Source organism: Nansenia antarctica (assembly GCF_963989245.1).
Source record: "Nansenia antarctica genome assembly, chromosome: 8".
Lineage (NCBI taxonomy): Eukaryota > Metazoa > Chordata > Actinopteri > Argentiniformes > Microstomatidae > Nansenia > Nansenia antarctica.
In genome coordinates, this window is record NC_137678.1 from 52,601,784 (window position 1) to 52,615,522 (window position 13,739).

Here is a 13,739-nt window from a genome sequence, read left to right on the forward strand (position 1 = left end):
ATAGTGGTTAGTAGGACAGAAGAACACACACATCAAAACAGGCCAGAACACGGCCAAAATAATAAACAATATTATGGCAGAATAATAATGTGGGTCACAGAATTATCCTCCCAGACCTATGGAGAAGAAACCTCTAGCTGTGGACGGGGCTCCAATGGCTGCTGCTGCTGCTGGTGGACCTAGAAGCACAGGAAATGTGTATTTTATCATTGCATGACGTACAGTTTAATAAATTACTGATCTGGACATGTCGACATGAGTTCAAAGATGTATCAGTACACTCACTCAGCTGGGTCATGTACTTAGATGGAGACAGACTCAGCATCGCCTTTTCCAAATCCTCGTCTTCCTCCATTACTGTGAAATGAAACAAAGGTGTCATTACAAATAGCATGTTCTATTCAAGTAAACCAATAATTATGAATATGTTTGTTATTAACTGACCTGGAAGATCTGACTTTAAGGCTTTTTAAGACCAGCGCGGGAACCCTGACATACTGTAAGCTGACTCTGCTGATTCTCACAAATTGTTCGTAACAGTATTATTTTTCAACAAATTAGATAATCATTTATGTATTTATTTTTAAATATGTGAGTGTTCAAAAGGTAAGTGCAGTTCAATCAGGTTGTTAAGACAACGGGGTTGTGGAAGGATAGACATTAATTGTGCCGGCCTATGGCTGTATGGATATATAATAAACAAGGCCATACACTATCACAACCATAATCGTTATCCCTTATGTTTTGATAAGGACAATGACCTGTGTCTCACCCCTTAGTGAACATGACATGTAAACATGTTCCAGCCAACACAGTGACAACATGGGAAACATGTTACATTTTACATTTTAACCACTTAGCAGACGCTTTTACGCAACGAGACGTACAATTAGAGCTTACGGGGACAGTCTCCCTGGAGTCATTTAGGACTAAGTGCCTTAGCCAAGGCCACACTATGGGTGGTGTTCCCAGGTGGGATTTGATCACCAGTCCAACTCAGTATCCCCTACGCCACCACTACCCTACATCATGTAGACATGTGTCTGCTGGTCTAACTTCAGGCATGACCACCGATGCCCATATTCAAACATGATGAACATTGCGACAAAGGCAGACTTTGATAAAAGCAATAAACAAAAGAAGCGTATGGGCGTTCACAGACATTGTTGACAGTGTCACGTTGTCAAGTTCAGATAGTTGTAGGCCTGGGCTTGAGACAACGCCACAGGATTTGAGAAGCATAGTACTTTCTGATGCACCTGTTCAGCGAGTGTCAGTGACAAAAATGTGAGATCGACTTCCAGAAAAGCATTAGGGGGTGGTGGGTTCAACATACCTCTGGAGTGAATGCCTTGTTATGACCTGTCCATCTTGTCCAACATGTCACTCAAACCTCAGAACCCTCACGGCCTGTCTGGACCCGTGTCGACAGAGGAGGAAGCCTCTGTGGTGAGGAGCGTTTGTCGTGCCCAAGTAAAAAAAAAAAAAAAAAACATCAACGCCTCTCTGCTTGTCTGGTGGAAGTTGAATGGACTCAATATCTTGAGGAGAGAGAGGAGAGAACCCTTCTGCCGTGTCCTGTGGAAGAGAGACGGAGGAGAAACAGAGAAAGAAGGAGGGTGGAGGGGGGGGAGGGGAATGGGAACAGGAGAGGTTACTATCGGTCGTTTACATGACTCTGAAAATCCCCAAAGGGCCCTTATGATCAAGCCTTTTCCTGTTTGAGTGTCTAAGCAGACACTTTTCACAAACGCCCTGTCAACACACGCACACCCACACACACACACACCCTCACACACACCCACACCCACACACAAATTAAGGACTTCATCGCAAAGTTCTCCATATCGAAACGCAAACCGATACGATTTACTCCAGTAAAAGCGACAGTTAGAAGAAGTGACAGAAACAAAAACAAAAAAACTGCACCCAAAACACATTCCTACAATAGAGGAATTCAAATCAGTGTATCATTGTATCCTGATTACCGGGAGGAAGCACTCTGTGTACACCACCGCCCCCTCGCACTGCTGTGGATGAACCAGAGAGAGAGACAGAGCACAGCTGTACCATGCATGACAACAGCCACAGGGGTCCCTGCTCTCTGTGACCACACTCATTTCACCAGGGGGGGGAAGTCCAGGTTCAAGAGGACCGCTTTCTTTCAAACGGAACATCCAGAATCAATACAACGCAATTATTTCACACTCGAATAACGGCAAAAGCCTTGGCCCCCTTTTCAACACTATATATAGGGCTACGTTTAGGTCACGTTCAGACCCGTTTTATGCACATACTGTAACAGGGTTCCTACAAGTTTCAACAAGCCAGATTTAAGACCTTTTAAGAGCTTTTTAAGACCGCTTTGGGTATAATTTTGGACCTATTCGCGACACCATATGATAGCTTTTTGTCATCCTCGAGGTGATGAAATTAGGGATTTCACTGCCATACAGACAAAAAAGGAAGCGAATTGAATTGGCATTTTTTTGGTTCCAGCTTAATTTCCACGTAAATAGATGTGGTCGGACGTCATAAAGGGACCGGGTCATTCGATTGGACGAGAGGCGTTCCATGAGTTCTGATCAGACTCTGATCAGATCGATGGAGCGTGACGTCATTCCGTGACACTCACACTCTGCGTGGCTGCGTTCGTCAATTCGCTGTGGAATTCTCATCAACACTCATGGAACGCCTGTTGTCCAATCAATGACGTGGAACCCAGTGTGCGCTCCGGCGCTCTCAGAGCGATTTTTATTTTACGAACGCTGATTTTTAATCGTTGATTAAACAAAGAAAGTAGCGAACACATTATGTTTATCTCTTCTCTTGCAGTTATCCCTTTAAAAAAATAATTTAAAAAAATGGGTGTTTGTTGGACCATAGGCGGCGCTAGGCGGCGCTAGGCGGCGATAATCAAGGCATTTACAGTAGAAGAAGAAGACATATTTCTGGCGCCAAGAATATTCTAATGTCATTTAACTCCGCCATTAACTAAGAAAATAACACCACCGCTCATTCAGTTTGTTTTGTTTTGTGTTTTAACGGTGTTTAACGATGTCTGTCATTTGTGCAGCGATCGGCTGCACCAACAAGTTTGTCGAGGGGTCAGAAATGAGGTATCATAGGTAAGTCGTGCATCATATCTGGCTAAACTACCGCTATTGTAACTTGTAGCTGCCTATTCCATTGTTGTCTGCGGGATGCGGATGGTGTTCCAGACATCGTGACGTTAGAATTATAAGGTTCTATCTCAATTTTTGTCAAAATTGAGTTTTTTACATAATCATAATCTATACTTCCACTAAAGGTGGATCAGTATGTCGGCGATTGAAATAAATCAGGCGATCAGGCTAACTCGGGATAGGCCAGGGGATAGGCTAGGCGGGATAGGCTAGGCTAGGCCAGGGGTCGGCAACCTTTACCACTCAAAGAGCCATTTGGACCCGTTTCCCACAGTAAAGAAAACACTGGGAGCCACAAAACCCTTTTGACATTTAAACTGAAATAAAACTGCATATAACGTTGTTGTTTTTTTTGCCTTTATGCTATGTATAAACAAACTATAACGTGTTGCATTTATGAAATCAATGAACGACTGCAGAGAAAACGAAATTACATTTCTGCATGCAACAAAAACATTTTGAACTCCGAAAAAAAAGACGTTGGGTTGAAGGTTACTTTCAAGTAAAATACTCAATGTCTATTTGAGTCCTTCTTGTATTTATGAACTCAAATTATCCACCGGCAGCAAACCAAAAACGCTGTCCTCTCTCTGTATCTTACTTGGTTAATGTGATTTCTGCTCCTGAACCTCAGCGCACAGCGTCTGCACATCAGGGCTGTATGCCGTCACCTTCATCTTTACACAGGATCGTAAGCTGTCATCTGTGAGGCGTGCGCGATGTTTGCTTTGAATAAAGTTCATGTTGGAGAACACCTGCTCACATACATATGTGGATCCAAAGATCGACAGGACTCCAAGTGCATACTTTTTCATGTTCACATAAACGTCGGGGATAGCATTCCAAGTTTCGAACACAAGTTTGTCCGGTTTGGGGAGGTTTTCAATATCACGCCATTTGTGATTCTGAGCAAGAACGGCCTTCTGACGGGCAACATCTTCAAGGTCTGCTGTCAAGCGTTTAAACTTGGACACCCATATGTCTTTGTCGGCTATGTCGGCCAGTTCCATCTCAAGATCAGGTTGACTCACACCTGCAATTGCAGTCTATTCAGCAGGGATGGATCGAGGCTTAGGGGAGTGACAGGGAAGGATAATGTCTTTTTTTCCTCTCTGAACTCACAGAATCGTTTCCCAAACGATTCAGATTCAGATTCAGATAACGTTTATTGCCATTATGCATTACACATATAGGAATTTGCTTCGTCATTACAGTAAGTGCGTTTATACTTTTTTCATGTGTCAAAAAACAGGACAACACAACAACAACAACACAGGACAGACAACAGTGCATTGGATAGTGCGGTATAAAGTGCAGTGCAGAGTTTTTACAGTGAGTCCAGTGCATATTCAGTCCTGGGCAGACTTGGGGGCGGGGGGGAGGGGGAAGCCAGAGTCATTTATCAGCCTGGCGGCTGAGGGGTAGAAACGGAGCCTGTGGCGGGCCTTCAGTGCCTTATGTTTGCATTGCGATGATTGCAGAATGTAAATACTCCGAATTTATCATGTGAGCTTCTTTGAACTCTCTCAAATTGGGGAAGTGTGACAGTGTACCTCTCTGTAAATCTCTGGCAAGCACTGTCAACTTGCGCTCGAATGCCAAAACCTCCTCCAACATGTGCAGGGCTGTGCGTCCTTTCCCCTGAAGAGCTGTGTTTAGCGTGTTCAGGTGCGCTGTCATGTCTACCATGAAGTGTAGCTTTTCCAGACACTCTGGCTGTTCCAGCTCAGGAAATGTGAGCCCTTTGCTGCCCAGGAAAGTTTTCACTTCTTCCAGACACGCGGAAAAGCGTTTCAGCACCTCCCCTCTGGACAGCCACCGGACTTTGTTGTGCAGCTGGAGATCAGAATATGTGCTTTCCAGTTCCTCCAGTAACGAACGGAACTGACGGTGATTTAAACCTTTTGCCCTTATTTTATTGACAATCTGAATGACAACATTCATTACTTCTGTGCATTCCGGAGGAAATGTTTGAGCACACAGTGCCTCTTGGTGCAGGATGCAGTCAGTGGAGCCCCTAGCGGAGATAGAACCTTATCATTCTAAACGGAGATAGAACCTTATCATTCTAAACGGAGATAGAACCTTATCATTCTAAACGGAGATAGAACCTTATCATTCTAAACGGAGATAGAACCTTATCATTCTAAACGGAGATAGAACCTTATCATTCTAAACGGAGATAGAACCTTATCATTCTAAGCGGAGATAGAACCTTATCATTCTAAACGGAGATAGAACCTTATCATTCTAAACGGAGATAGAACCTTATCATTCTAAACTCACGAGATGATGATCATACCGAAGTTTATTCATCTGAAACATGGAAGATACAGCCGGAGACCATGCTGTATCACTGTACATACTTTGTGTTTTGTCCCCCGCCCCCACCTGTGGTGTATGTCCCCACCTGTCCTACCCGCTGTACATACCTTATGTTTTGTTGTATTGTTCTTCCCATGATGGATGTATGTTTATCTTGTAGATAGTAATAGTTATTTATCTGTATTATCTTGTAGATAGTACTAGTTTTTTTGTCTGTCTTACATGTAACGATGAATTGAGAATCAAGGACCCCAATTGAAATAAGCCAGTGGCTTTCTTGGGTTTTTATCCTGTTAGTTGACCTTGTATGTAATATGTACTTTCATGTACCTACTTCTGCAAATCTTCTAATAAAGTTTTCAATCAATCAATCAATCAATCAATCAATCAATGCACTGAATTGCTTGGCCCTCCTGGCTCAACATCAGGTGTAGATGGTATCTGAAGCCAGGCAAGCCTGCTGCAAACCCGCTGCTTGTTCTTCTAATCGTCACGCTGACATAATTGAGATGTGTGGTGGAATAAAACAAAATAAGTCTTTAAATGCGTGACAAACATGACAAATCGGAACAAGCTTTTTCAATGCAGGAGTGGAAACCCCCCTGGCTTAGGGCAGAGCAGAGCTCCTCAACCATGCAGCAGACTCAACCACGCGACGGACCCCCTCCACCTCCAAATGTCCTTTTTATTTCTTTATTTGTCTGTTTACAAGGAATTGTTCTGTTTTAGAATTGTTCAATATAGTCATTCAACCATTAAATTACTCAACATAACAAAACAGTCATGCATTTGCATCCCCACCTCCTTCCACTACAACAGGACACAACCAGACAAAAATACCACAATAAAAAAAGGAATGTAGCTTTTAACGTCCCAATTTTTCCCAAAGGCCAGCATATACATTTCCGGTTTTACTTGTCTCCATCATTCACAAACAACAACAACAACAAGACAACAACAATGCTGTAGGTAGGAAAGAATAGCACGTACAATGTACGCAATTCGTACACATTTCAAAGAAGTGTGGGTGTTTCCAGTGAGCACTGCTTCAGCTTCAAGTCGCTATAACAGATCTTTCCATAACCGCCGGCTACTTTATTATATTATTTCTGATAACCTAGTAACCAAGTTTCGTAGTGTGAACCCAACCCCCCGGGAAGTGGAGCCGCCAGTGTTTTTTGTTCAGTGTTGGAGAGATACCAGCTTTAGGCCCAATCCCATTTCCCTTGTTTACCCCTACCCCTCCTTTTGGAGTGCCACTTGCGTTCCGGCTTGCCCCTCGGAACAGAGTTACAAGGGGTAGTGGCTGAATTCAGATTCAGATTCAGATAACGTTTATTGCCATTATGCATACACATATAGGAATTTGCTTCGGCATTACAGTAAGTGCGTTTATACTTTTTTCACGTGTATACAAAAACAAATGCAAAAAACAGGAAGTCTTCCTCTATGAAACGGGATAACCCTTCAAGTCCCTGACACACAGAAAAGCATGAACGCTCAGCTGGGGCAGAGTCCACTTTGTTGTTTTTTGAATTCCAAATAATACCGAGTAATGCAGCCTTCCTGTGGCGGCTGTGGCGCAGGAGGTAGAGTCGCCGTCTAATGATCACAAGGTTGGCAGATCGGCGGTTCGAGCCCCGGCTGGCCACATGTCGAAGTGTCCTTGGGCAAGACACTGAACCCCAACATTGCTCCCAGTGAGCGGGCCGGCCGGTGCCTCGCATGGCAGCTTGGCCACCATTGGTGTGTGAATGTGTGTGTGAATGGGTGAATGAGAGGCTGTTGTAAAGCGCTTTGGAGCAGCAAAAAAGGCGCTATATAAGTGCAGTCCATTTACCATTTACCATTCCTTTCCCACAGGTTTCCCATTAGTAAGCCTCAGCTGGCCAGTCAGTGGGTGAAAAATATGGGAATGAAAGACTTCCTCCCAACAAGCAACACCTGCCTCTGCTCAGACCACTTTAGACCGGACTGCTTCCTGGACTTCAACGGGACGCAGTCCCTCAGGGAATACGCCGTGCCGACCATCTTCGGCGCCGGGCAAGACCCATCAAAGGTCTGAGCTCATTTCGTGACATCAGTGGAGAGCTAGCTCTGCCTGCCTGCCTGTCTGTTCTCACCATAGCTATGAGTCTGTTTCACACGTTTGTTTCAACATCACTAGAATCACTACATTGAAATTAAATGTATATGTTACGGTACATGTGGGGAAAACTAGGGTTAGGGTTAGGTGCTACGTCGACTTGGTACATGCTGGCATGTCTAACCCTATTCCTAATCCTAACCCTAACCGTAGCACCCTAGCACCTAACCCTAACCCTAGTTTTCCCACATGTACCCTATTCCCACATGTACCATAACATATAGACTTCTCCACCCATACATGTTGAGTGTTACTTGAACCCCCATGTACACAGTTATTTTCCAGTCATTTACTGGTACTGTTGTCTATCAAACTGAGCTGGAGACTGGGCCCGCCACTAAATCTTGTACCTGTGGCAGACCTAGTCGTGATGTTGTGAAATTCTTGGCTAAGGGGTCTTTGTAAATGGGGGAGAGGGGAAATGCAGTTAACCCTCAATCGCATTTTGCGTTGAATTCCACTCTGTGACCTACTGATTACCTCACATGCACTGTTGTGTGTAATCAGGGTTCCCCAAGTAAAATAAAGTAAATCAAATGGGGTCAGACAATAAATACAAGGACATGTTTTTGATATATATATATACAGTATATATATATATATTTTACCGTTATCTCTGTGGGGATAAGCCTTAGACAAATCTATAAAAATAAATGAAATAACGTTCAGTAAAATCTTTGCAGATCGAGTTACCAACGACAATGACCAAGGACACGGGCGCCGCAAACCGCTTCGATGACGACAGGTGAGATCGTTGGACACCGGTTCCAACACAAAACACACCGTAATCACACCCGTGCAATCAAGATAACCGAAACATTGACAGTAATATTTACAGTGATTTTTATTTTGTGTTTTTTTTACTGTTTTTAACTTATTATGTTTTTAGGTTGTTTTTGTTTTTAACTTATTATGTTTTTAGGTTGTTTTGTTTTTAACTTATTATGTTTTTAGGTTGTTTTGTTTTTAACTCATGTTTTCACGGTTGTTGTTTTTCTCTCTGTAGCACTCTGAGATCCTTTTGAATGAAAACTGTGTCTGTGTGCGCTTGGACCTTCTCTTTCCTTCCCCGTGCAGACAGACCATGGGGGCCGAGAGCAAGGTGTATGACAGTAAGGGCTGCATGGTTTCCAATGGGAAGGACCTGTGCGACTGCCTGGACGTGGACTGCACGGGCTGCTGGTACCCCTGCCCCGAGTGCGGCTCCCGCAAGTGCGGCGTGGAGTGTCGCTGCGACAGGGAGTGGCTCTATGATCAGGTGGAGGTGGAGGGGGGCGAGATCATCCCCAACAAATACGCCACCTACTAGCCCCTCCTTCCTTCCTTCCCAGAGGCCCCTCCTCCCTCCTTCCTTCCCAGAGGCCCCTCCTCCCTCCCCAGAGGCCCCTCCTCCTTCCTTCATTCCCAGAGGCCCCTCCTCCCTTCCCAGAGGCCCCTCCCCCTTCCTTCCCAGAGGCCCCTCCTCCCTTCCCATAAGCCCCTCCTTCCTTCCCAGATGCCCCTCTTCCCTTCCCAGAGGCCCCTCCTCCCTTCCCAGAGGCCCCTCCTTCCTTCCCAGAGGCCCCTCCTTCCTTCCCATGTTCCTAGTTTCCTTCCCTCCTTCCTTCCCAAAGGCCCCTCCTTCCTTCCCATAAGCCCCTCCTTCCTTCCCAGATGCCCCTCCTCCCTTCCCATAAGCCCCTCCTTCCTTCCCAGATGCCCCTCCTTCCTTCCCAGATGCCCCTCCTCCCTTCGCAGAGGCCCCTCCTTCCTTCCTTCCCAGAGGGCACTCTGGCTGATGTTCTGGGGCCGGATTCACCAAAGTGTTCTTAAGATAATTCTTAAGACAATTCTTAAGAAAAAAGATAAGATGTTCCTAAGAATGTTCTTAAACGCTATTCACCATTTTTTTCTTAAGAATTGTCCTATGTCTTAAGAACTTCTTAGTTTTCTCACTTAAGAAGTTCTTAGATTTTGAACTGTGATTTTTACACCTGTGTCTCTCTCTCTCTCTCTCTCTCTCTCTCTCTCTCTCTCTCTCTCTCTCTCTCTCTTTGAACTTATGAAGAACTTCCATCTAAAATGTGAATATAAAATAAATAATAGTAAGGACATTGTTTCAGTTACTTGGCCTACTTAAATAACATGTTCATAATGATTAATTAAGTACCGTAGTATACATCAAATACAACAACTGCCTCCTTGATTTACTTTCTGAGTACATTGTGGTGTAATCTAGGAATAGGCCTACATGTGACACAGGCTGAAAGGCCCATTTCAGTTATATCTCAAACATACAAACATGTGATAGACATTCACACATTCACACAAAACATTCACACAAAAGTACTCTGACCAACTTGAATTAACAATATGTGTTAACACATTGTCTAGGGCTAAACTAAATATTAATAAAATCAAATAAATGCAATACAAAATTGTTCAAGTAAGACTTACCTTTCACTTTAGCTGCTTTAAGACAGGTGAGAGCTTCTCTTAAAGTTAAGAAGACATTTGAGAAGAAATCTAAGAACTTTGTTTTGGAGAATCTCATTTGTTCTTAAGTTCTATCTTAGGAAAAATCTTAAGAAGAAAGTTAAGAAAAAACTAAAGTTAAGATAAGATTTTCTTCGGGAATACCAAATCTTCTTAAGTTTTGTCTTAAGAACAAATGTTGTTCTTAAGAACAAATTTGTTCTTAAAAACGCTTGGTGAATCCGGCCCCTGATGTTCTGCACAGATCTTTCTGATGAGTGACTTTTGGGTGACGAATCAGTATGCACCTTTTCTTGTGACCGTTCCAGAAGAATGTTTTAAGGCTTCTAATAAGGCCCTATTCACCTAGTTACAGTTCTGTTATCTTATGTTGAATTTGGGTTTGTTTTTTTGTTTAGTTTTTTGTTTTGTTTTAAATACTATCTGTGTAGCGTTTCACTGATTAAATTGATCTATATGACAATGCATGAGATTAGTAAAAGTATGTGACACATTTACAACCGTAGTTTTATTCCCGTTCTCACATTCCAAAATAGGAAAAAGGGACTCGTCATCCTTCAGGGAGAAGGGTGGAGGGAATAGATTAGATTAGGACAGCAGTGCAGATTTGCTCCATGTCATCGGGGTCAATATACACCCAGAGGACATGGCCAAGTAAACAGCATGACACAGAGTTTTCATTGACACACAAACAACGTTTTGGAGCTTTCCGTAATGAGAGAACATGTTCTCCCTCTGTTTCGGCTAAAGTGCAGGGTAGTTCGCCCCGCCCATCATCTTTCCGCTCCAGCGAGGAACGGGAGTGTTGGTACTGTCATCAAACTGGCCACATTAAAGATGACTGTTTCTTGTTAAAACGCAAACTGGCACCGCCCAGTAAACGACCAAAAGAGGTTGGCCTGGTGAAAACCTTGGTTGGGTCAGTTTCGATACCCTTGGATGGGGTGTGTGACTCTCTGGACCCCAGTTATGAACCATTTGTGTTGGATGGGTTTGTTTCACTTAATGACAAAGCGTCGGACCAGCGTCCGGTCCGCATACTGCGGGATACCGGTGCTGCACAATCGTTTATACTGTCAGACGTGTTGCCCTTCTGTCGCTCTAAAGCAGTGGTTCTCAACCTTTTTTGGGCCAGCGCCCCCCTGTCCATTATCCAGGCCTCTTACCGCCCCCCCCCCCCCCCATCACAATATGGTGGTGTCACAATATGGCGGCAAACGCTAGGGGGCTATTATTTTTTATATTTTATTTTGTATTCTATGGTATTATTTTCATAAACTGACCACTTCGAATTTCTCATATCAAAACATATCAAAACATAACAAAGTTCAGAGCTCTGCGCTCTGGGAGCGCTTCAGAGATGGGCGCTCTGACTGAAAACACGGTTTTGTCCGAGCTAACTGACCGTTCGTGCATTTACGAACGTACCCGTAATAACACTGCTGACAGCTGATCAATACAAAAGACGCTGCAGCTGATGCGTTCGTTTCCAGGACATCACAAGAGGAGCAACATATCACAAAAAAGCGATCGTATATTTTAGTTTGCAAACACATCGCAATGCTAACCTCAGAATGGCACTAGGGATAACATCCACAACAACACTTAACAGTAATACATGTATGTAATATACTGTGATGAACCTGCGAGGGGAGGGGACATTCGTAGCTGATTTCTCTAGGTTTGATTATTGGTAAGCGACAGAGAACTTTCAGGACTGGTTTATTACGATCGCTTTTTTGAGATAGGTTGTTCCTGCTGTGATGTTCTGGTATTGTGGTATGGTATTAGCACTCATTTTAACTAAATTAAATAAGCTGTATTGAAAGGAAGCGAACGAAGCGAACGCAACAATTACAATGAGCCAACAAACTGAAACATATGTCACTCAAGCATAGCCTACAAGGAAAACACTCATAGAAGTTGGGCATTGGTCAACATGATGTTACAGATGGGATGAACCGGGGTTCTTTCTATCGTAGCATAGTATTGCCATTTCTGCACTGTACATGAACTGTCAAGATTCTTCTACAATGCAGCTTACCCAGACACATTAGAAACTTTTATTTTTTGGGGCGTGGCGCTACGTGTGTCTGCGTCACAGAGCCCGGCCAAGTTCAGAGCGCTCAGAGATGGGTGCTCTGACTGAAAACACGGTTTGTCCGAGCGAACTGACCGTTCGTGCATTTACGAATGTGCCCGTAATAACACAGCTGTTTTTCATGAGAAAAATACTTTATGCGTGAACGAACGCCCCCCAAGAACACCTCAACGCCCCCCTTTAAAAAATATTTGCTCCAGTGCCCCCCGATGTTGTCTGAACGCCCCCGTTGAGAAACGATGCTCTAAAGCAAGCGGCTCTAGTGTTCTGGTGCAGGGCATTGAAATGGGCTTTGTGTCTGTGCCTCTGCATCAAGTACACCTGGACTGAGTTGGCTAAGGGGGTGTTTAAGGTGGGTGTGCGTCCATCCTTACCAGTGAAGGGTGTTACATTTTTACTAGGGAATGACATCGCTGGTGGCAAGGTTATGCCAGTATTGGAGGTTTTAAAATGTCCCACTATTTTACAGCCAGATGTGTTAGCATCTGGAAGTGTTAGAAGTGTTCTCTGTATGTGCGGTCACTCGTGCTCAAACACGTAGAGTAGGTGAAGTAGTTGAGTTGTCGGATACCATATTCGCAACTAGGGCTGGGCAAACGATCAAAAATTATTTTTCGATAATCGCAAGAATTAACTATCAATTATCGATTAATTGATAAGCTTTTTTTTCATAAAAAAAAAAAAAACTAGGGCAGAAATAACAAGCATGTTTTCCTTGGGGAAAACACTTTATTTGTGTTGCTATTGCACACATTCATTCATTCACATTCAAACTAGACACTACAGTCAGATAACAATCCTCTTAAACAAGGCAGTGAGTAGCCTAAATTGTTTAACTTAAAAACACATTTTACGTTATAAATAAAAATATAGAAAATAAGTAACTCACCATAGGAGCAGTAAAAAAAACAGTTACTCACAAATAGGAGGATGACTGAAAACGTTAGTGTCCTTAAGAGCGTCCAGCTTAACTTAAATTTAAACTCCAGCGAGAGACTGTAGGCGGCAGACCTACTGGTTCTTGTTCAGAAAGATGATCATGTTAACATGTTCAGGGGTGAGAGACGAACGCAATCTGGTGACAGTTAGGCCAGCCTAACTAATTTCCATTATTATAAAAAAAAAATAATGATTATCGATCAAAATATTTTGTGATCGACCAAGATCCTTATCGATCAATTATCGACCGTCGATCATTGATGCCCACCCCTATTCGCAACTGTGATGTCTGACAAGACTGCTTTCCCAGTTCCGCCTGTGCCTACTCCACCCACTGCTGAGATCAGTACGCTTCAATGTAACAATCTTTTATCTGAGACAACACAGCTACCCATGACTCGCAATAATCTTATTGCTGCTCAGAAGGAGGATATTAGTTTACGCAATGCGTAAATGCGTAGGAATGCGTCCTATTATCCATAACGAGATGCTGAATATTGTAAGAAGGGCCACCAGCCTCCCCCTGGATGAGAAGCATGATGAGAATCCTGAATCAGACACGTTGTGT

At 43.5% G+C, this 13,739-nt stretch overlaps 1 protein-coding gene across 1 annotated transcript in view; it reads left to right on the forward strand.

Annotated features, from left to right (window-relative positions):
• Nucleotides 1-13,634: 13,634 nt before the first annotated feature.
• The window catches only part of aldh1l2 (aldehyde dehydrogenase 1 family, member L2), a gene marked incomplete at its 5' end in the record, with an annotated part of 19,588 nt that continues 19,483 nt past the window's right edge, over nucleotides 13,635-13,739 (forward strand). Inside the window, one exon of the mRNA XM_080538495.1 lies at nucleotides 13,635-13,670. Within this exon, the coding sequence (XP_080394621.1) occupies nucleotides 13,635-13,670 (36 nt within the window). The remainder of the gene's footprint in view (nucleotides 13,671-13,739) is intronic.